Here is a 26,215-nt window from a genome sequence, read left to right as displayed (position 1 = left end):
ACAGCTTCTGCTGCAGGAAGAAAAAGCCTTAGGGCATTATCTAAAACAGTTATTCCTTCTCTGCAAGGATTTACGCTTTTGCCACAATCTGGAAATGAAAATTACATCTAGTTGCTAACCTCTCTGAGAAGGTCATTTAACTACTTGAATTGCTCTTATCAGCTGAAGACAAGTCGAGATTCCACAAAAGCTAAAGTTTTGAGTAGTTTGCTGTTGATTATGAGGAGAACCATCTCTCAGCTCAATTGCTTGAATTTCACATGCATTTCAAATGTGTGAAAACAGGGGTAGCTGTTTAATGAGTGAGAATATTATGCAAGCAGGCAATGACTAAATTAATCTGTCTGACACAGTCGCCTTAAAATACCCAGTCTGAAAAGCCCTGATAAAAACCAAATCCAGACAAAAGAGCTTCAAATAGAAATACTCAAATAGAGAGACTCTGATAAGCTGCAAGTTAAAATGACTAGTGAATCAAATCTCATGCTCAAAACACAACATTAAAGAAGTGAAGTGAAGTGAAGTGAAAGTGAAGTGAAAGTGACATTCAGCCAAGTATGGTGACCCATACTCAGAATTTGTGCTCTGCATTTAACCCATCCGAAGTGCACACACACAGAGCAGTGAACACACACACACACTGTGAACACACACCCGGAGCAGTGGGCAGCCATTTATGCTGCGGCGCCCGGGGAGCAGTTGGGGGTTCGATGCCTTGCTCAAGGGCACCTAAGTCGTGGTATTGAAGGTCGAGAGAGAACTGTACATGCTCTCCCCCCACCCACAATTCCTGCCGGACCGGGACTCGAACTCACAACCTTTCGATTGGGAGTCCGACTCTCTAACCATTAGGCCACGACTTCCCTGTCTTCAACGACTTCAACCCGACTTCAACCAAAGAAAAAGGCCACTAACTTAAATTAAACTAAAATTACATTTTAAAAATATGCACATACATATACATACATACACACACACACACACATACACAAGAATGGCTGATCAAAAAATAAATAGGTGACAATAAATAGTTGAAAGAAAAAATTTATGCTATTCTATTTGGTGGCAATAGTGGCATATAAAACACACTACACCTTTAAGGCTTTTAATAATATCAAAACTTTAATTTAATGTAAAAATCTGTAAACATTTCACATTGTGACTTGCTGCAGTGGGTTCAGGTGTGGAAGCTAAACGAGCTGGATTCATGGACTGACTATCTCTCTCTCTATGATGCCAGACTGCTGTCAGCAACTACTTCCCCTGAGACTCCACACAGCGCTCGGATCTCCAGCATGGCAGGGAGCCCCGATAACGCCTACTTTAATCCTAATAATCACTCTATCGCTGCTGAACGGTCCAAAACACTGCAGCAGACCACTGCTGCTTACCTACCACACACACACGTGCTCTCTCAAGGTTTTTACTCGCAACATAAAAGTGGATGTCTACTCTGTCCAGGGGAAAAAGATATAGAAAAGAGAAGCATAAATGAACACTGACTTTCTGCAGGGATTTGTCAAGTATGTTCTCCCCCAAGCAGAGAAATTAGCACTTTGATTGTTTAGTCTAAATTTATCTCTTGTATCTCTGCTAGCGGAAAGGCCATCGTGGGACCGACCGTGGAGATCTGCTTGGAATGTTTACACTATTCCTGAGGTTTCCGAGGATAAAAACAGCAGATATCACAGAAAGTCAATTTTAGACACACTATTTAGGCTGTAAGTTATGTTTCTTTTTGTCTTGCACCAAGAATGGGGACGACATCCAGAGGCAATTCAACACCCACCTCCTCTTCAAGGAATGTAGGTGTAAAAAAAGTGACCAAATAATGCTGAATTTAATTATGTTAACGATGATTGACATGAAAATGGTGGCAGATGGAAGCACAGCGATGCTGATGAGCTGACCGCTGCTTGTACATCCATTATCCACTTGGTGTGCTGCAACGCCTATCAAATTAATTTGTGATTCCACAGCGATGAAAGAGAACGCAACCTGACAGCAGTCACAGGGGTATATAGAGAGGGCTAAATCAGACAGCTGGCTTTTTGGGGCCCGTGACAGTGTATGCCAGTCTTAAACACTGAAGGTTTATGTTGCATAAGCCAAATTAAACATAGAAAAGGAAAAATAAAGTCATGGGAGGAATTTGCAGAAGTGGATGGGGAGCAGGGCACACCCTGATAAGAGGAGATATTAAGATAAAATGACAGATAGTGCAACCAGTTCTGAACAATCTTTCCTTGTGTTGGAACAGGCCAGTTAGAGTTATTTTAGTTGTTGTGCATTTTTGTCATTATTTTAAATGTTTATATATGGGGGCAATAGTGGTTACACTACATCTTTAAACAATTTAATTAAAGTTTTGTTTGTTTGTTTATGTTTAAAGGACAGGAAAATGTATTTAATCTACTGAGACCTTAAAGAGCTTAAAAGCTTGCTTGAAAGCATACTTTAAGTAATGGAATGCATAAACAGAACACTACTGAAAGCTGAAAAGAATCCTTCCAGAGAAAACCATAATTTTCAATAATATTGTTTTAGGGGAGACAGTTTGCCGATAAAGCCATAAATCACATTTACCACACTACACTGCTTCAGACAGTATGTCTGCAGCAGAAGCAGTTCCACCATGATATCAAAATTACTCAGACCAAAAACATGGAGAAAAAATGAATGAAAGAAGAATGAAAGAAGGGTGAAAGCAAAGGACAAAAATAGAAAAATAGTTGAGGGAAAAGTAAAACAAAAAGAAAATGACTAATGGAATGCTCTGAATTTTTTTCATGCATCACTTGTTTGCATTTGAGCATGCTGATAGAGTCGATCATTAAAAGATAATCTTCCAAAATTACCATATTCATTATACTCTCAGAGTATAACAAAATAAATTTGAGGACTATGAAATGAATGAAAAGCCAAATTATTATTTCACAAAATGATTTAATCATTTAAGATACAATGCAATGGAAAATAATCTAAATCTAACAAAAATATTTTCAGGACACCAACAGAACTCATAAAATAAGATTCAGAGGCTGTTTTTTAAGTGTTCTTTGCTGACTGAAAGAGATTCAGATCATTGAACATTTAGAGCTGACTGGACCCCCAGAAAGTTCAATCACATGCCAACAGCCAATTAGCCCACTGTTCTAATCTCCACATTAATGTTTAATAAGTTAATAAGATAATTACACAGTCAAAAAAAAAAAATCAAGGTTATTATTTAACTTCTCTTAAAGTTATGCAAAAACGATATAGAAATGATATTCAAACTTAAACGACTCTAATATTGTCAAAAACACAAGTACCTGAGAGTTATTGAACTCTCAACCATGACATTGCAGAAATAGAAATAGTTCCAAAAATAAAATCCCCTGTTGCTTATCGCATATCACTGTCATGACTGGTTAAGGGCAACGATTCTGACTAACATGAAAAAAAGACAATTTATCGTGTGATGTGTTGTGTCCAGTTAGGAAACTGTATTATGCTTTCACACTCAAAAAAAACCCATTGTTTCTGCCATGTATCTAAACAGAATATATGATTTCTGGTTACTACATTGCGTACTGCTTCTAATAACAGTCAGAAATGTTTATCGGAGTGAACTATTGAGAAGTTGTACAAAGTTGACTACTGTGAAAGCCAATATACATGTGGAAGGGGCAATGAGCAATTTAGTTTATTACATTGTCAGGTCATTAAAGAACATTTGAGCAGATTACACTATGCACTGTTACAGTGTTGCTAGTAGACTTTTGCCTGCAAATAAATATTTAGTTACATATACTACCAACACTGTAATACAAAACTGGTTGAAAAACTGCAAAGTTGCCCTTATAGAACTTTATTGGAAAAGACTGTGCTAAATAAACAGGTTCACTGTCCATTATAAATTTCCTTAAGACTTGTGCTGTGAAATATGTCTTACTCCTTCGATAAACTGGCTAAACTAGGTTACCCTGAAGGCATGATGATGCAGCTTTGAATAACCAACATGACACCTTTGTGATAGGTCACAATCTGTCACATTTATAAAAGACAAAGCCTAAAATTCCTTTCATTTGAAAAGTAATTTACATATTGATGAGTAATTGACCTTTTACACAGATATGTACTGAAATATTTACCACTGGTTAAACGGGTTTTGTTTCAGTGCTAAACTGGCCCAACTTTTCGTCTCATTTTCAGCTGAGCGTTGTGTGATACTTCTAACAACCTAACAATGGCATCCACAGAGAAACAATATCAAGACCCAACACTTTTCCTTACCCCGCTGCACAGTTTCCTGTTCTCCACGGAAGTGATAATGACAGGATGGAATCTGCAGCACTATTATAACACATCCTAACTTTTCTGAAAAGTATTTGAAATGTGTTTTGGTACTTGAAAATATGATAATCAGAGTGTGATAATCAGAAATCACTATTCAACCCTATACATTGCGAGTAAATCACTTGCATATGCGACTAAATCTTCAGTCTGGAAGACTAAATTATTTCTAATATTAGCCAGTGGCTAATAAATTCTCTGATTTTCCTCACCAGTGTGTGAGTTGGAGGCCAAGTATAAGTTTAGCTCAGATATATGTTCACTCGCTGATAATACTCTCTGACTGAGTGCTTCAGAGTTTCTCTTTCCGTCAAATGATCTGTGATATTTCTCAGTTCATTTCAATGGATGCACAGCATGTGTTTGACATACCGTAAACTCTACTGTAAAGGTGCACCACTCGCCGTCGCTTAGGTGAGAGCAAAGAGAGTCATACATGCAGAATTGACGCGCTACATGTTAACGATATACTTTGTTGTATTTTCCTGTCAAAATAACAGAGTTCCTATGATTTTGTGTAGCTTTTAAAAACTGTCTGGTTTTCCGGTAGTGGGCGGAGCTAATACGCAAACGGCAATCTCATTGGCTGGTGCTCACCTATTATCCTCCCTGTTGTGAATTTAGCAAATCAGTTCGAGTGAATGCACACAAACTGATAAATATCCATGAATCATGTAGCTCGCTAATTTTTAGTGCATTTTATGTGCTTATGAGTAGAATTCGTATTATTATTATCATCTTATAAGTATTATTGTTATTTTTTCCCTTTTTTTTTTTTTACAGAAACACCAACAAAGCATCACCACCAGTCCAGTTAAAATGTTCAGTTAAAATATATATGCATTCATACAGGGTAACCATGTTTTAATTCTAATTACTAAAGTTCTATCATTAAATAATACTTCTTTACCATATTATAATGCTTCACTGACTGATGTTAAGAGTGTTCTTTCAGATATTTAAAAAGCAGTGCCATTAAAAAAAAAAATATATATATATATATATATATATATATATCTCAGTCTGGCGAATAACCTAAAAAATGTATTAGCCAATGGTGATTCAATTGCCAAGGTGTCCGTAGAGGGTTGCTATTCCTGTAAATAATGGCACAAAAGACATTAAGGAAGTGCAAATAATTTCAAAATAACCTTGTGGCTTATGTTGAATGATATGAATATAAAACACAAATTATATATATATATATATATATTAAATGAAAAAAAAAAGATCAAAGAAAATCAAGTTACTAGCATGTTGTTTGCATGATTCGCAAGTTACTAGCATTTTGTTAACATCATTAGCAAGTTGCTAGCATGAATTTTTTGCATGATTAACGTTACTAGTAGGGCTGTCACTTTTGAGAAAAATCTAATTCGAACTTTATCTACGTACCCGTCCGCTTTGAGGGTGACGTAAACGCGTTGTCACATTAAAAAATCATTGCGAAAGAACCTGACGTGAGATTTAAAATAAATGAAAAGAGGCTTCGAGGCAGAGGAATTTGCCTCGATCATTTTTTGTAATCGAGTTACTTGAGTAACTCGAGGAATCGTTTCAACCCTAGTCTAGAGTGCCCTCTACTGGATAAGATGGCAAAAATAAAATAAAAAACAAACGGCCTAATCATAGACTGTAAAAAATGCGCTACACATGGCATTTTAAAAACCGGATATTTTACATTTACATTTATTCATTTAGCAGACGCTTTTATCCAAAGCGACTTACAATTGCTATACATGTCAGAGGTCGCACGCCTCTGGAGCAACTAGGGGTTAAGTGTCTTGCTCAGGGACACATTGGTGTCTCACAGTGGATTCGAACCCGGGTCTCTCACGCCAAAGACGTGTGTCTTATCCACTGCGCTAACACCACCACTTTATTTATAGTTCTATTATGGATATTTCACTTCATGTTCGAATCCATATTCGAATATCGAATAAAAAGTGACAGCCCCGTTACTAACATGGTGTAAACATTTTCTAAGCATGATTAGCAAGTTACTAGCGCATATCTAGCATGTTGTTAGCATGTTTCTAGCATGATTCGCAAGTTACTGGCATTTTTTTTAGCATGATTCTATGCTAAAACCAGTTGATTCAGTAAAAAAAACAAGTAAAAAAAAAACAGCTAAGACCTGCTAAAAAAGTGGCCAAACCACACACACAATCCCACACACATATATATACACTTATAAAACAAAATTTTGCAACATCTATTCAATGACTCAAAGCCTTTAAAACATCTTTCAGAAATTTTTAAGAAATCCAATTTTCTGAATTATTTGGGAACAAAAACCATTACATTTGCACATCTGCAAAGACTGTTCAAAAGATGATGTTCCAAGATAAATTTCTGCTTGAATGGTGGCAGGGCATGCAAAGCACACAAACCATTTTGGACTAGATTGTAGCGTGTCCACACCAGCTGGATTTTAACATGCGTGTGTTCTGCGCTTTTTCTCTGTAAACAGACTTGCTATTTAAGCTCTGCTATAAGCAGAGTCTAATTTTAGATGTTGGCAGTAGTTCTGAAAGATGTTAACACTAAATGTGTACTCACAATGCGTGGACAAAGAACTGGAAAACAAGCACATACACTGGACTAACATGCAAGTTCCTGAGGACAAACCGCAAGAGACAGCTAGAAGTGCGAGCTAAATGACACCGTTTATAGTTGAGGGGAGAAAAATTGTGAGTGAATGAGAGGTCAGTTCTGGCTTACGATTGGAGCTTATCAGTTACATAACTGTGCTGTTTGACACAATATGATCAGTCTGGCTGCAGAAGCATATCATATTTAACGCAAACTCTCGGTAAACCAATCACAAGCACCCTGACACCTAAGGGAAACATAAGCTCTCTTTATGCATATTATTATACAATTAAATTTCTATTTTAAACCATATTTAAATCCTGGGATGGCAAAGATGAATTTTCAGCAGCAATTACTCCAGTCCTCAGTGTCACATGATCATGAAGCATTCTAATATGCTGATTTGGTGATCAAGAAAATAACTAGTGATGCACCGAAATGAAAATTCTGCGCCGAAACCGAAAATTTAGGATGCACTTGGCCGAAAACCGAATCTGAAGCCGAAAATGGCTTCTTTTAAAAACGTATATATATACTGCTTGGATTTAATGGATCTGAATTGAAAAAATCACAATATAATAATCAAACTTTTATTAACCGTTACATAACAAAACATAAAATATTTTTAACAATAAATATAAATAAAAATTATTCTTCAAGTTTTATGTTCCATCAAATAAAATAGTTTTTTAAAAATTGTGCAAAAAAATCAACAATTTTGGAGATTTTTGCAGAACAAATGTTACATATTGCAACTTTGGTGTCCTCTCGTATAGGGCTGTCACTTTTGTGAAAAAAAAAATCCTGTTCGATTTTTGAGACATAGGCAAAGTGTTCATTGAATCATTAGTAAATTGCCTATATTTGGCGTTGATCCGTTTTTCAACGCCAAATATAGGCAAATCCACCGACAACTAAACAGGCATTAGGGCGAACGTAAAGAGGGCACTTGAGACGCGCACAAGTCAGCAATGTGGACTGCCATAACATCAATGAAAAACATTACTGAAGGCTACATTGATATTATGCACTAATAGGCTCTGTGTGTGTGTGTGTGTGTGTGTGTGTGTGTGTCTGTGTGTGTGTGTGTGTGTGTCAGAACCTGCAGTTGCTGTGTAACGCGCGTTCGCGGCGAGCGTATAGTGGCGAGCTGGACGCGCTCCGAGAGAAGGCCGTTAAAATCGATTCCCTATTTTCGTTTTCGAAACTTGTGTTGGTTGGTCCGATCGATTGTGCAGCTTTTGTGACAAGCTTTTTTTTATTGTGACAGCCCTTTGACATGCTTAATCTTTGATAGGCAGATGCGTGATAACAGCTCGACCGTGAGTGAAACCTACGCTTGTGCACGGATGGGAGGGGCGGGTGACATTCATTTTCGGTCTACGTTTTTGGCTGTTTTTTTTATTTCGGCCCGAAACCGATAATGCCATTTCGGCCGAAAATTTTCGGCGGCCGAAATTTCGGTGCACCCCTAAAAAAAATTCTTATTATTATCAATGTTGAAAACCGAGATACAGTTTTTTGAGATTCTTTGATCAATAGAAAATTAAAATAAACAGCATTTATTTTAAATTATAATCTTTAGAAAAAAATAAAATACAAATAAAATACTGATAGCGTAAATTCTATCAGTATACTGATAAGAGTACATACGTAAATATTAAGATAAAGGGGCATGTGCAAATTGTAACATGGAGCAAATCTCACTTTCTTGATTTGAAATCTTTCACAACTCTGGTCTGGTTTATTTCCACTGTATGCACAACATTTTGGTTTAAAAAAAAGGGTAGAGTCAATTATTTTTGATGATAATGCAACAAATTATGCCACAAATTTTGTGAAATGAGCTTACATAAGACCCAGAAAATTCTTGTAAGGTTTCATTATAACTGATGTGAGCAAAATATTTCCAATTATTTATATGACAATTAATGGCCTGCCAAAATTGAATCATGAAAGCCCCACATAATACCTTTCCAAACCGATCACAGAAGGAAAGAAGTTGAGCACGACAGATATTTAGAATTTGGGAAAGTCACTCCGAGTCTGTCTGAGGTAGCTTATTAACATCCATGTGAACATTACTGTGTCTGGCTTTATACATAATGAATGTACAGTGAAAGGCTCCATAAAGCCATTGTGTCTCAATAGCCTAAAGGAAAAAATCTCAACTTTCAAGCTGCTGGAAATGCCAGAGATGATCTGACTGGGGCTGAGGCAGAGGTTAAGGCAGTAACTTACTCTTTGCAGGCATTGGAGACATGGGCAGGTACAGTGTATTTGCAGTCCATGATCATAGTGAGGGTCTCGCTGTCGTTGGCCTCCTGGAAAGGAGGCTGACCACACACCAGCATGAAGAGGATGACCCCTAGACTCCAGATATCTACAGGGAAGAGGGTAAAAATGTCATCAGCATTTCCAACAGAAACTAACAAACAAAAATACATCACAGAGCCTTTCATTGCCTCAAGAAGGTAGTCTAATAGAATCTGTGCATGCTAAGGTCTACAGTGGTCGTCCGATATATCGCCAAGGCTGATTTTTCAAATATCGACATCGGCCAATAAGTTGTTCTGCTTGGCTGATGTTAAAAGCGGGACTTTTATTTTGATGGCACTGAGAGCGTCAGCGCCTGAAAGCACACAGTGCTCACACACTCTCTCTTGTTCATCGTTGTCGTTAACAGTTTAAGTCTAGTATCAGTCTAATACGGATAAAAGTCTGTCTAATAATCAGATAGAATGTTTAAACAAAGGAATTAATGTATACAGAAAGTATTATTATACTATTATACTTATTATTATGCTTTTATATTAGGTCTATTAGTAATAGAAAGGAATACATTTTAATACTTTCTCATTTGCCGTCAGCATTAAGCAATTATGCATTTATATAATTTAATTTAATTTCACAAACATTGCAAAATTAGTCGAATCCAGCTGTGAGATCTTGTGAAGTGTGCATTTTTATCCAGCATGATCGTGTGTGTTCTCTGTGTGACGGTCTGTCCTTGTGAACTGAATGCTTTAAACTTTAACCTCACGATTTTAAATTATGCTGTGCTTTATGCAGTTGCCCACTGTTATATTCATGTCATTTTCACTGTGAGCTGTATGTAAAATGAGGGTTACCTTGGCTTTATTTGAAAAATATGATTCCCAGTGCACACAAACTTTCCAGAATACTGAGTGCCCTGTTGGTTACAGTGTTTACTTTCTTTTTAATTGCATTTGTTTTGAATATTTATTTATTTGTGAAAAACACTGTCATCTAAAGTATAAGCATGTTTATTTTACACATTTATTTAAAATTTCTTAAATATTAAAAATAATAATAAAAAAAATCATATTGGCTTTATATCGGCACCACTGCTTTCAAAGAAATCAGCATCGGCTATCAAAAAACACATATCGGTCGACCACTACTACATACCTACAACGACAACTAGAATTTGGCACTTGTTTTTATTTGCATTCATGTTTAGTATTTATGATTCTCAATATACTGTGTCATTTTCCAATGGTGATGAGACACTTTCACACAGGTGGTTTAGATGCAGACCTGATTTCAAAAGATTTATTTACTTTGATTAGTGTGAGTAAAAGTGCCATTTAATATTGGTTGCACACAATAGAATTGCATAATTCGATTTAAAAACATTCTCAACTAAATCAAATGTACAATATGTGAACATAGCTATAAAAATAATTAGTTCAGTCCAAAATAAAGATTCTGTCATCAGTTTACACTAGAAGACCACATGATTCAGACTGAAAAGAGTGTTCTGAAGAAAAGAAGGATAAACTAAATTTGTTTTCAAACACAATCAAATGTGCCAAGTTTGAACACAATTTTAAAGGATTAGTTCAACCAAAAATGAAAATTCTGTCATAATGACATACAAAAGAACAACATGATTCGAAATGACAAGTGTTCTGAAGAAAAGGGGGCCAAACTGAATTTGGTTTCAAACTCAATCAAATGTACCAAGTGTAAACACAATTTTGAAGAATTAGTTCACCCCAAAATGAAAATTCTATCATAATTTCAAACAAAATAACCACATGAATCAGATTGACAAGAATGTTCTGAAGAAAAGGGGGATGAAAAGGGGGACAAAATGAATTTGGTTTCAAACTCAAATCAAATGTGCCAAGTGTGAACACAATTTTAAAGTATTAGCTAACCACAAAATGAAAATTATTTAATCATATCATCTCAAATATGTATTGTGTATTATTTAAAAATATTTTACTAGACTATTTAAAATAGCTGTTTTATATTTGAATATACTTCAAAATGTAATTTATTGAACATCCTGGATCTGTTTTTTCGCTCTTCCTTATTCTTTTTATATGTATTATAGAAGTATCGGATCGGGACTCGGTATCGGCAGATACGCAAAATCAAATGACTCTGACTCGGAGGCAAAAAAACCTGATTAGGACATCCCTACAAAATACTATCGTTTTAAAGATGTGTTGGACTCAATTGATTATAACTGTTCTGTAATTGCGAGGCACTAATGTGCAAAGTGTGAGATGCTTAGAGACTTTGTGCTCTGGTGGTGAGCAGCAGAAAGTCAGTAGAGTTTGGGAGAAGTGGCCGAGCCCATTAACAGACATTAAATCAATTATGCAGTGTGGGTGGCCCACAGACTGAGAAAAAATGGTTTATCACAGCCAAAATCTGCCCCACGAGCCCCAACTGTCAAAACACAAGGGACATAATTAACCATTGCTACGGAATGTTCAATTACTAAACAGCATAAAAACCCACTGCATGAGCGGTTTGCAGTGGCATGCACAACCCTAATCTTAAATCAGAAATTGTAAGTACAACTGTAAATGAAATGAGAGAGAAAGTTTAAGCAAAACTTCCATTAGCCCTTTAGTCCCTGAGGATGTCACCGCAACTATGGCAACAGTTTGCATTGGCAAGAAGCAAACCACTTTAATAGGTCCATATTATGAAATTGACAACACATTTGAGAAAATGGAAGAGGCATGATTTCTTGCTCTAGCTTGCACATATGGCAGGGGTGCATTTCTAGAAGGTAATGGGAGATGTTTCATCTAATAATGGTTCCTCGGAGAGCTCCAATCTGCTGCAGAGTGTGCAGCAGTACACCTGAGGCACTGAGCAGCCGTGGTTATGCACCGTGCCAGTGGCTCTGGACTGTTTCCGTGCCTGCTGGCTTGGGACTGTTCGGCTGCAATAACCTGTACAACCACATGCTGCGGGTTCTGCTCTGACCACTGACAGACAGATGGATCAGAAACAAATCTGGCCCAGCAAGAGGTCACTGTACAGCCAGATATCCTGCAGTATCTTAAACTCTACCATTGACACCAGGGTAAACACACAGCATGTTCTACCTATGGACAAAGATGGTAAATCGTCGAGTATGACTATGAGCTTTGTCATTTCTGATTCTTAAATTTGGATTAAACCGTTAATTCATGGTGGCACTAGAAAGTAATATTATATAGATTGTAGTCTTGACCAAAAAGTGCCCACTTAAGGCCCCTTCACACCAAGAACAATTACTAAAAATAACTCTAACAATAACTATACAGGGCTCCAGACTAACTTGTTTTGCGAGCAGTGGGTCCAGTGCCACTAAGTTCTAAGTTCAGATGGTGCACTAGAATTCAAAGGTACAGCACGCACATCCAAAAACTTTAAAACTGGGTGCTGGGCAGACAAGTAGTTGCAAAGGTAAACAATGAGTCCGCACACCAGAAAATGCTCCTTAGCAATTTTAATGGTTGCTCACCACGTGTAACGTTTCGGGCACAAGCCCTTCATCAGACATGAAAAGATGTTCTAAGTTCAGATGGTGGCACCAGGAGCATATTTGGTAGCACCGGGGGTGGTGAGTGGGGGTGTTCATAATAAAGATCATTTAATCATAAAATTACTATTGTTTTGCATTAATAAGTGCAGTAACTAACAATATATAATTTTAATTTCTTATTTTTCATTTGTTAATTGTTTATACCGTTTTGACAGTAAAACACTAAGCTTAAGTTAAGATGCATATAAAATGTACTTTTTTTAAACAACAGTAACAGGTGCAAAATCTACTTTTTATATACAGAAAAAAAATATATTCCACTCTTTTAAATGTGCCATTATTTTTCTAGCATATGGAACTGACCAACTTCAGTGATTATGTGTGATTTAGTAGCAAATTGAAGAAAAGTTTGTGACTTTTCTTTCTTCATAATAGTGCTTTGCGGTTTGACCAAAAATGTATATCACGGATTTTGTCAAAATTATACCGGTTTTCCGGTTTATGACAGTTTTTTTTTCCATGCACAATCAGGTGTACAATGCATTTTCTGCTGGTTGATATTCCAAGACGTGCTTGCGGCTAAGGTGCTGGAGCAAATTGCTCGTGTTGCCGCCTTTGGCGACATATTTAGCCTGACAGCACTTGCATAAAATGGATGTTTGGTCAACGTCTGATTTTTGGAAAGCAAAAAACCTCCAAACAACAGACCAGGCTCCTCTTTTTGGCTGTAATGCCTGTTTCACACACACTCCATCTGCAGTGCATATGCAGTCCGCAGCACGGACTCATTGTGCTTTCACACAGGACGTGTTTGCAGTCCGCTACTGATCCGCGTTTGTTTAGCCCAAAAACACAACATTTGTTTATTGTTTTGATTTCATATCATGTATAAAAAAATATATATTTTTTTTCAGCATTGTAAGTCTTTTATCACAGAACAGTAACAATCATATAGACATTTCATACTTTCATATAGACATTAGTTTAAACTCAATAAATATAAACAACATATTATTCATGCATTTTACTTCAAGGTTTGTATAATAAGCTGCTCAAGCAAGTGGCAAAAGATTTAAACACAATAATTAGACTACTTTTCTTGTTAAAATATTTAAAATTAAAACACCACAGACAGAAACAGTCTCGTGCATTTTGCATTTAAATCTTTATCACAAGCAATCCCACGGGTCTTAATGAACTTTGTTTTTCTGCTTCCATAAAAGTGAAAATATGTATTGCACACTATAACAATCACAATTAAACTGCTGATAGATCATGTCTTTGCCAATTCAATCAAGAAAAAAAAAAATCAACAAAAGGCATACACAAACAAAGACACTGAAACTCTCATTGAGATACTGACATCATAACAATACGAATACATTCAGAGACAACATCTCTGACATTCACAGCTCTTTGGCACATCAAAAAGATCCAAGCAAAATATATCAAACAACTCATTTCACCGTCTGAGTACTTCAAATGCATTTGGCGACAGGGCAATGCCTCAAACACACTCTCTAAAGCTCTAGACAAAGACAAATAGGTTGTGGCCAAACAAAGGGCTGCTTTAGAGTACGAGTCCATCTGTGGCGCTCTGTCTGTCAGCTGTGGAAGAACTTCAAATGCAGATCCCTTATAAAGAAACAATGGCTCAGTCTGTGAAGTCCGCAGTAGAACTGAAGCAAGTCATCAACAGATGCCATCAAAACTACGCCCCTCTGTGACTGAAGTGCTTTTTTTGTCAAGTCGTCAGATGCAGCTCTATCCGACGGTTTGTTGTCACAGTGCACTTGATCTCAGGGTTCTACAAGTCATTATGGGTTATTTTAACTTTCAAATTGGGTTATTTTTACCTCCAAACTGGACAATACTCAAGCCTGGATGCATCTTAGACACAACCTTGACGCTAGAAACGGCTGCACTAAACATAAAATATTTACGGCATCATGTAATCTAAGATCGATTCGCTAACATGGCATGCACATACACAGTTAAACCCTAACTGATCTCAAATGGTTTAAGCCTTTCAGTGCCCTGCTGAACACCTAGAATAACATATTTATTTGTTATTTTGAACAGTGATGTATTAACTATATAATTACACACACACACACACACACATACATACATACATACATACTATATACATATACACTCAAAACAATGTCACTCACTTCAGTAATCAATCACTCTGAATTTTTTTCAAAATGTATAAAACACTTCTATCATGCATCTGTGTGAAAGGCACAAGCCCACATTCCTCATGCACATCCTTCATGTCTCCCGCAGTCTTCGCATGCGGCTCTACCGACTGCTCCATACATGCATAATGCAGTTGAAAATCAGCATGTCAGACCTCTGGGGTTTGTTGTAAACTAGAGCTTTTTATAATTCAGACGAAAAAAAGCTCACATGAATAACTGAAGTGGCCTAATATTCTCAACAATGAATCTGAATACTGCAAGGAAGATTTATGTTTAAGTAGAAGATCTATTTCAGTACATTAGGGCCTTTCGCACCGCAGGAACCTTTTCATAGTACCAGAACTAATTGTGGAACTACCCACTTTTGGGCGCTTTCGCACCAAACTGTAACTAGGAATCTTCTTTGTTAACATTGTTGAACGCCGTGCACAAATGACATCGCTGTCGACTGGCTTACGTCACGTCCTAGTACACACAGTCGGTGCGAATGCAACCCTTTAAATGGTACTGGGAAATAGTTTGCGCAAAATCATTCCAGTACTTTAGAACTGTACATTTAGTTCTGGAACTAAAGCGGTGCAAAAGGCCTTATTAAATCTGGGAGCTTTTAGGAGTGACAGACATGCTCTCATGTTGAATGTGACCGGTGAGCTGTTATTACGTAATGCAGGTGCAACAGTATGCATGCGACTTTAAGGCATCTGAAAAAAATTTCCTGCCAATGCCATTAAGGTGTTCTAAGTCTTTAAGCACAATGGTAAGTAGAGGTCGACCCATTTATCGGTTTTGCCAATTAATCGGCACCGATAGTTGATTGCTGGAATAATCGGTTATTGGCAAAAATCCATGCTGATAGTTTTCCGCGTTTCGTCTGTTGCTGGAGCGGCTGATAGTTTCCCGGGTTGAGGCTGTTGCTGGAGTGGCCGAGAAGGCTCTGTTTTCATTATACAGTGCGAGGGCGGCCTCTAGTGGCTGAAATCACTGACAGCACATGCTGTGTGTTCAGACACGTGACACTGCACACTGAACCGAGCGAGACACTTCAGACAGAAAATCCTGCCGCGCCTCAGAGCACCATTCACATAGTTTTCCATTCAATTACATTATATTAGCCACAAATTATTGTTAATGTACATAATGAATTGTATATTGAGTATTTCAATTGAAACGTTTGTCTTTCTGTTGCTCTAATAAAGTCTGTATGCTTCATTTACAGAGCTATAATATAGATCGTTCTTTCTGTTTGCGCTGTTTGCTCTGTACTGAACTTCAAACTTCTCTTTGGCTCATTGTTCATTCTTGAAATAAGTTAAACTTGTGTCCGTTTGGTGAATAAATAAACAGTTTTAGACCGCTGCTAGAGTTGAACGCAACGTGTCCGTAGTGTGTGTGATACCGGTGAGTTCACCTAGACTCAGCGCTCTTTTTTTTTGATTAGATAATCATTAAGTGTTCAAAAATAGAAGCAGTTAAAATGTGAGGGTATACATTGTGCTGGTATAATTGTAGGGCTCTATTTTTTCCGCGATGCAGAAAACGCGGATGGAATCGCAGAATCCATTCATAACAACGTGATTCACAGTTTAGAGCATGACGCTCGCGGTGATTTCATTGTCTGCCGTCTCTCTGAATGAGGACGAAAACACATGAAGAACATCTCCAGAACTGCTCTGAGAGTCACTTCATGCGCATTTGATTGATTTAAGCAAAAGCATCATATCACATGCACAGAATTGTAAAGGTATTAATTTAGTTTGCAACCTGTCAAAATAAAAGTCCGGTTTTGAAGTCTATTGTTCAGTACAATGTACATAGCCTACTACTACTACTAAAATGAAACAAACATTATTTTTTAGGAATAATCACACAACATTTCTTCCATGTTTTAATTTTGATAGTAAATCTTCCATGTTTTAATTTTGATTGCCAATTTTAAGTAATTAAAAGACAAATAAAATGAATGTTTCATGCCTTGATTTGATAACAATAAAAATTTAAATACACAGAATTTTTGAGGGAAAAATGAGGCTTCTTTAAGAAAATATAAATAAAGTTGTTTTATGCGCTCAAATAATTAGACATGCTAAAACAGAAAAAAATATGGCGAGAAAAAATAAAAAATTTCATAGGGCCCTAATCATGTAATTTTTGTTAACCTTTTATTAAATTGATATGAAAATGTATACGTTTCATTATTTCAATTAAACTTAATTTATGATTAATAAACTTTAATTTAACTATTAAAAATGATTGGAGAAAAAACAGAATCCAGAACATTTAAATAACATAATTTGGAAATAAATAAAATGGAATTTAGGAAAAAATGTAACATATTTCATAGGACCCTATTAAAGTGTGGTAATTCCAACATTTACTATTACTGTTGTTGTTATTATTATTATTACTACTTCTACCACTACTATTACTACTACTACTACTAACACTACTACTAGTAGTAGTAGAATTTTTAGTACGTATTTTAAAAACTATCGGTTAATTAATCGGTATCAGCCAGTGTGGTCCAATCTTGCTATCGGTATCGGCAAAATCCAATATCGGTCAACCTCTAATGTAAGTATTTGGTCACTGGCCAAATACTGTATATATGTACCTGTATTTAGAATTTTGCACTTCATTGCATTGTGTTTTTGTTTATGGAAATGTCTGTAAAATTAATGGTTAATGTCCTAGCATTATATATACATTATATTTATTACATGGCTCTGTGGAATACTTGATTCTGATTGGTCAGTCGCGACATTCCAGGTTATGTTATCCCTCAATAACAATCTGGGTAACCGAAGTCGGCTCTGTACTCTTGCTAGGAACAGTTTTTCTTGGTGGAAGCTTTGCATTTGTTTAGCTAATAAAATATTAAAACTCAATTCAAAATGGTGTACAATTATGTCATCCTGGTATCGCAGACTCACTCTATCTTTTCATATAAACGCAGCCGCTGCCATTTTGCTATGATTGTTTCGTACACTGTAATGGATAAGAGAACTAACGAACTGGTAAGATTTAAAAAAAAAATGTATTGCCTTAATTTATGTGGTGAAATGTTTCCCTTTAATGTCTGTCTAGTTTGAACTTGTCACTTGCTTGCAACTGCTGTGTTCACGGAAGTTTACATTCTAATATTTCAACTTAAATCAATATTTTGTGTCTACTTATTTACTTATATGGCAAGTAGCCGTGTAATAAGTGGGATAATGTACATCCAGCCTGTTGTTAAAAAAATAAAAATAAAAATATTAAAGTACACCTAAAAAATGAGGAACATTTAAGTTTCATGGCAGGGCCTAAGGGTTTTTCTTTTTTTTTATGTTTGTGGCATCTGTGTGCTTTAACTGATGCTCCAGCAGGAACTGAAAGATACAGATTTGTAGCACATCCTTGTTTGAGGGCAGTAGGTTCATGAAGAAAAGAATCACTCTGCCTTCATTTGTCCCATCACCCCCGACCACTATGTGTACTCCTTCTGTGCTTACACAAAATAAAGAGTCCTATTATAACAAAGTTCAGACAGCTACTGAAAAGACTCACTGTCTAAGAAGAAAGGTGTGTGTTACTGAAAAAGGAACTTGCATGCAAAAACTTGCACACACAAAACATTAAGTGCCTAAACACTGCACATAGACACCCGCGACAACATAGAATACCAACTGGGAAAGGGTAGTCAGTTTTATTTATAGACATTAATAATTTTCTCAGCTCATGCAACTAGACACAAGCTGATATTGCTTAATATTAACTGAGTCCTTGGAGTTTGGAAGAAAAGCAGATGAACCAAAACATTCCATTTGAAAAGCACCATCAGGGAAACCAATCTTGATGTGAGTAATGAAGGAAACAATTAGCATCAAAAGCACACTACAAAATACTGAACACGGCAAATACTGCTGCTTTAAATCACCATGTTACAGTTGGTACAGTTATCTGTTACCTGGCTAATACATAGTCTATAAAGATGTTGAAATTGTAGAGAATAATTAGATAATTTTGTATCATTTAGAATGAGTTTAAATTACAAATTATAAACAACCGACACCATTATTTTTCAAATAAAGCATGTTCATGAATTTAGATGTTGGTTTCTGATAAAATAAATTTAGCTGTGAAAATTTCTAGCTAGTGTTCCAGATTAAAACTTAATTTATTAAAAATATTTTTTGACAATGTTGAAAAAATATTTATGAATTTACACAAATATATAAATATCCCCCACCCCACCAAGCAATAATAAGGTGTAGTAACAAAGCAGGTAAGGACAATGTGGTAAATACTTTTTAAAAATCTTTTTACATATAATAATAGTATTACTATTACTATTATTTGTAAAGAATTTATAGCACTATTATATTAAATTAGTTACATTTTACAGTAAAAAAAAACTAGCTAGTATAATAAATTAAAAAGTCATTGGCAAATGAAACAAAAAAATCTTTATATACAGAACATTTTTTCCCTGTCATATATTTTTTATTAAGTAAATAAAATAATATTAAAGTAACATACGTATATTTATCAGTATTTATTCTAATAATGTTTTATTTGATATATATATATATTTATATATAAATATATATATTTATAAGGTTGGGGGTTTGAATCCCCGAGAACACATGATAGATAAAAAATTGATGGCCTGTAAGTCGCTTTGGATAAAAGCGTCTGCTAAATGCATAAATTTAATTTTAATTTGATAATTATATATATATGTGTGTGTGTGTGTGTGTGTGTCAGGTCTTGAATTTCGGCATGGGAACGAGCATGATTCTACTGATTCCCACAAATATTGCAATGTGAAAGACGCTTGCGACTGATGGCAGAATTTATAATTTGCACATGCTTTTAAGTCCTACAATTTTAAACTTTCGAGTGCTCTATTCAGTACTTGCGCACTCTTTGACTATGAGACCCTTTCTGTGAGCCGCCTAACACCCAAAGCACACGCACCGGCCTAGAAAACACGATGCAGTATACTTAGCTTGGTTTGATCATCACTGCGTCAGGGAGTTTCAGTTTTGCAGTGAATGCTCTCAAAGATAAAGCTTGCAGAGCTCCATACGCAATCAAGATAAAATTTCAAAATATTGAAATACTGCTTCCAATTTGGTGTAAAATCCTTGATCGTGTGATTCAGCCCATATTGCTGTATGGAAGTGAGGTTTGGGCTCCACTCAGCGATCAGAGCTACACTACACTACACTAGATGGTATTGCAAGTGGGCCGCCAATTACCATTAAAATAAATAATAATATTGTTCATATATGTAAAAATGTCTAAGTCATAACATAATAACATCATTTCATGTTTATAATTAAATAACAAAAAATAAATATATTAAACTGTAACTATGATTCCACTATTCAAGCTCGCTGATTGGTTTAAGAATAAACCTCCAATTTATCTTAGATATTTTTGCTGCATATGTTACAGAACAACAAGAGTTGTACCAAGCGGTGCCAGCCCAAGTTATTTTCTGTTCATTGCCAGTTCATTCAATGAAGACAAGTTAACAATCTAGCTTCTGAGTACTAAGTTATTAATCCAACAATAGCGGGGTCAGTTAATTTTTTTTTGCAGTGGGCCGCGCCAACGTATGTGTTTGGTTGTGTGGGCCGCGAGTTGAAAAAGGTTGGGAACCACTGCTCTAAGGTTTCGCGATATATCAATATCATAAATTATTTTGGACACAATAAACGTGGTGTGAAAAGTCTAATATCGGGACAGCCCTAGTGTGTTTCTATGTAAGTCAAACAACTAATGTTCACATGTTAAAATTTGTTACAGTTTAATAGTTCTAAAATGTCACAATATTCCATTATATGGTTGTGATGTTCATTTAATTATTATTATTGTTATTATATTATTATTTTGTATCTTTTTGTACATGTATACTAAGCTTTGGAAGTTGCAAAAAAAATTATATATATATATATATATATATATATATATATATATATATATATATATATATATGCATATAAACATATATGTGTTTGTTTATTTGTGGTGCCTGGGCAAGTACAAATCTTGGCATGGCAGAAAAAAAAAATCTTATTGAGCCCTGAGACGCATCAGTACCCCTGCACCTGGAGCCTTTTACTTCTGTCCTGGTGTCAGGTCTGATGGGTGATCTGAACGGGGGGCACGTCTCTGAAAAACCTCAGGAGTGCTGGACAAACCTGGTTCAACAGTGGCAGCAGGTGTTACCATAGCAACCGGCGGCCTGAATTAATGGCCATCTGGGTGGACTTCACATTGTACACCCGTCTCAGGCAAAATCAGGAAAAGACGCCACTCTAATCATAGTTCCTCCATTTCCTTTAATAGTCTCTCACACTTGTGCTCTGTTCCCTCTCTCTCCAATCCAGATATTCAGTGTGGCATAGCACAAAAGAGAGAGACAAGGGAGGAGACGAGGAGGAGGGTAGAAGATACACCTCACTGCCGTCCCCTCGTTGTGGTGCCAGTGCAGCAGAAGTGACGGAGACTCGTGTAAGCATGCAGGCAACATATGTGCCTTGCTGGTGCTTTAATTAGTGATTGCGGATTAGTCACTTGGCAACTTTGCGTGGTGAGCTCATTGCACTGGTTCTCATCTCCAGTAACCAGCTTCTGAGCAGCCAAGAGATGAGCAGCATGCTGCTCCGACAGAAAGTATGCATCATTTCCTCGAACTCACATGCAAAAACAGTCCTTCACTGTTAACTAGGTCATCCCAATACTGGTGTAGGGTTACCGCACCTCAAAGAAAGACACAATGGCTAGTCAGAGCTGACATCCTGTAGACATTAATCTGTTTAAAGAGTTGTTAGAGCAGGAATCTCTCTCTCTCTCTCTCTCTCTCTCTCTCTCTCTCTCTCTATATATATATATATATATATATATATATATATATACATATATATATATATTATTTATTTTTAATTTTCTTTTTTAAGCAATTTATTACGGTGATGGAAAAGCTGAATTATGATCATCCATTACTCCAGTCTTCAGGGTCACTTGATTATTCAGAAATAATTCAATGTACTGATTTGGTGATCAAGAAGCATTTCTTATTATTATTATCAACATTGGAAACTTTTCTGTTCTTTAATATTTTTGCTGAAACTGTGATACATGTTTTTTTTTTATTATTATTATTCTTTGATGAATAAAACGTTCAAAAGAATAGCATTTGCTTGAAATGGAAATCTTTTGCAACTATGTAAAAGTCTTTGCTGTCACTTTAGACCAATTTAAAGGGGTCATACGATGCAATTTCAATTTCTCCTTTCTCTTTGGAGTGTTACAAGCTCTCGGTGCATAAAAAAGATCTGTGAAGCTGCAAAGATTAAAGTCTCAAATCCAAAGAGATATTCTATATAAAGTCAGTCAACCACACCCCCTCCCCCTTTTAACATGCCCCCACATCTCTATGTCACTATGTGGGAAGATTTGCATACGCTGCCCAGATGTTCACGCAAAGAAAGAAGGCGTACCTTTTATTCTCATTGTAGTAATGTTGTTGCCAACACCGCCATGTCATATACATGCTGTGTGTTTCATTGTGAAAGCGAAACTACCAAAACAGGACGATATCTGCTTTGTCATGCCGAGAGCTTATCTGTGCTGGTCTCTGAGGAAATACATCAACTTTGCACCGTGGATCGTCGGATCGTCTTTTACTGTGAATGAAGCGGCGTCCAGCCCGGGGTCATCACATGTGGTTGCCGCGAGCCTGCTGAATGATCCTTCGTAGAATATGCCGGGCTGAACCATTCTCAAGCCCTTCCGCCTTAGCTCACTCAAGCTGGCCTCCGCTCACTCTAGGCCTCCAGCCTCTGCTCACTCAAGGCCACGGAGTGAGATGCTGTTTCATTGAGAAAACAAAATAACTTTGTTCGGCCTTCCAAAAGAGGACATGATTTGAAATCATGTTCAATGATGTTAATAATGGGTTTTAATGTTTATGTCTCATCGCTCTGGCCAGACAGGGCATCACAGTATTTTAAGAGGCATAATATTTCCGTCTCAGACTTGAGGTATTCGGCCATTCACAAAGCACTGGATAGCTGGCCAATCACAGCACCCATGGCTTTACAGAACGATGAGCCTTGTAAAAATCGATGGGTCAACAATAATGTACAGTATGTGGATAATAATGTGTTTTTTGAACCTTAAACTGCATAAACAAATTTAATTACACCAAATACACAAAATAATGTTCTTTTTAGCAGCATCACATGAACCCTTAATGCATCTTTGCTAAATAAAAGTATTAATTTATATGAATGTGATGAAAGTTTGTGGTCAGTTATATACTGTACAGTATATATATATATATATATATATATATATATATATATATATATCTACCAACCAATCAATCAATTAATTATAGATATATGTATGTCGTGGCCTAATGGTTAAAGTTTTGGACTCATAATCCAAAGGTAGCGAGTTCGAGTCGCAGGCCGGCAGGAATTGTAAGTGGGGGAGTGAATGTACAGCGCTCTCTCCACCCTCAATACCACGACTGAAGTGCCCTTGAGCAAGGCATCGAACCACCAACTGCTCCCCGGGCACCGCAGCATAAATGGCTGCCCACTGCTCTGAGTGTGTGTTCACAGTGCGTGTGCACTTTGACTGGGTTATATGCAGAGCACGAATACAGAGTATGGGTCACCATAATTGGATGCATGTCACGTCACTTTCACTATATTTGCGTGTGTGTGCATTATATATATATATATATATATATATATATATATATATATATATATATATATATATATATAAAATGTGTTAAGTGATGATACTTATCACATGATGATACTTAACGCTGCTAATGGTATGAACAATAGCAACTTAGACTGACTGAAGCATATCATCACTTAACACATATAAATATATATATATACATTAATTCCAAAATTTTAAAATCAAATAATGTTGGTGCGAATAAAACAAAGATGCCAAGTGTTTCATTCATCCAATTAAAAAATGAAATGAAAATGCCAATGAAAAATAAATAACTTTTGTCTCAAGTTAAACAATAAAGATGTGAATCATTACCCTAAAATTCTTTAATTGGATGAATGAAACGCTATTCAGTGTGCCACAGCAGGTGATTTGTAAATCTAATTAAGTCGATGTAATTTTAAGGTAAAATAAAAATAATCATCCTATACTGAACTGATGTTTACTTCTGGCTTTTCAAACGTGTAAGTTCTACTGTACAAAAAAATAAAAATAAAATACATTTCAGTTTTGTCACAGTTTAGTCCGTTTCGTTTCTCATCCAACACGCGAGAAGTTGAGCAGAACATCCCTTCACTGTCTCCACTTGTGCAGGGCGCGAACAGGTACAGTACGCTCGTGCAGCTTCAGTGCACGCAGGAAAGGCTCTTATTTTGTATGTCAGTACAACAATGGCTGTTCGCTTCCTGCTATCTGTGCCTCAAACGTTAGCTCTGCACTTACAGTGCTGAACGGCTGCCTGTGTCCTGCGCACAGATTTCGAAATACTTCCACACAAATGACATAGGGAATGATTAGAATGTAGTCTGTGCTCGTGAGCGCACTTCCGAAAAAATCGGCCAATTGCCGATTGCGTATTTTAAGCAAAAACCGTCCAGTTACGATTTATGGCCGGTCAACCGGTGCATCCCTAATCGTCAGATACTCAGAATTTTCGGTATCGGATCGGAACGGTTCTGAAAAAATGGTAGCATTGCATCCCTACCATAAGCTACACACAGTCTTTGTAAAGCACATGCCAATTGTTTGAAAGCAGCAGCCTGTCATTCAGACAGTCGTTCAAATGTTAGCACTTTGAACTTCCTATACTGTAGCAAGAATGGTATTGTTACTTTAAAAATAGTATTGACAAGAGTACTGGTATTTTTGACCTAACCAAGTAGGTCAAAAACATATAGTAAAAATGCCATATTAATGTATTAAACTTTGTGATAATGGTTACATTGCAAATACATTAAAAGGCATCCAAACTACTTGTGTAAATCATGCACTTGTAAATTAGATTTACATTTTTCTTACTAAAGATACTGTGGTATAATGTGGAAATTAAAAATTTGTTTAATTTTGGTTGCATTTTACTAAATATTAAAATTTTTTTACCATAAGTTAAACCATTAAAATTATGCAGTAACTAGCATACATGCCATTTCATGGTGCTCTGATGAAAGTTAACTTTAGCTAAAGTAATTTATAGCAGGCATGAGACGCTCTAGGAGGTGAACCTGAGCTGTCGACTTGAGCTGAGGGACTCTGCTGGAAGTGTGGAAGAAAGGTGAGAACATTCTAACACACAAGCTGCACTTCAGTTTTCAGTGGCTACGTTTACATGCACCCAAATAATACATTTTTAATCGGATTGACGGCTCAATTGGATTGAAAACTTTCATATAAACACTTTAATCGATCCGATTGAGCTTGATCCGAATTAAAGTCCAATCCTTTTGAATGGGGTGGTTTATTCCTCTTTTAATACGATTGAGCATGCATGTAAACACTCGATCGGATTGAACCATGAAACTGAAAGGACAGCGCATGTGCAATGACGCAGAAATAACAATGACGTATGATGCACGGAACGAGCTGCTCTTCCTTTTGAATAAAGTGTTATATAAATGTGCGTCCTGTCATTTTAAAACTCTCATTTAACTCAGCACCTGTGAAGTGGAGCAGGACAGCCTTGTTTTTGGATAGATGAAGCTATAAAAGAAACATCACACAACTTGAAGAACAAATGCCGAGGTACCATTTTTTAAAATGCTTTGCAGGAATTTGCAGTAAAAAAAAAATATATATATATATATATTAGGGGTGTAACGGTACGTGTATTCGTACCGGACCGTTTCGGTACAGGGCTTTCGGTACGCTGCATGTGTGTACCGAATGACCGAATGTTATATTTTGGTTCATTTTCGTGTTTCCAAACGAACATATTAAGTGGCGGAAGTCTCCGCGTTCAGTGCAAATCCCGCCCTGCAGCAAGGCCGGCGACAAAATGGATGCGTGGCGCAAGCGTCTCAGCTGCGTGGCGTGTCCGTTTTTAATTCAGCTCCAATGTTAAAGCTTGCAGACTGCCTGCGTGAGATGCGCGTCTCAGGCGCGGCTCGAGCCGCACGGAACACGCGTGCATGCTAGAAATAGAACCGACGCCTATATTTCACGCGACACGCAAGCATGTTGGAAGCGTTTCCAGGCAAAATAGAATAGGAAAATATGTTTATATGTCATTTTGTACACAAACACA

General features: G+C 36.6%; 1 protein-coding gene across 1 annotated transcript in view; it reads right to left on the bottom strand.

Annotated features, from left to right (window-relative positions):
* The window catches only part of LOC132102776 (SNF-related serine/threonine-protein kinase-like), a 61,966-nt gene that overhangs the window by 9,849 nt on the left and 25,902 nt on the right, over positions 1 to 26,215 (bottom strand). Inside the window, exon 3 of the mRNA XM_059507411.1 lies at positions 9,175 to 9,316. Within this exon, the coding sequence (XP_059363394.1) occupies positions 9,175 to 9,316 (142 nt within the window). The remainder of the gene's footprint in view (positions 1 to 9,174; positions 9,317 to 26,215) is intronic.

This window comes from Carassius carassius, chromosome 24 (assembly GCF_963082965.1).
Source record: "Carassius carassius chromosome 24, fCarCar2.1, whole genome shotgun sequence".
Lineage (NCBI taxonomy): Eukaryota > Metazoa > Chordata > Actinopteri > Cypriniformes > Cyprinidae > Carassius > Carassius carassius.
Note: the sequence above shows the minus strand (reverse complement) of the source record. Positions and strands in the feature narration are given on the sequence as shown.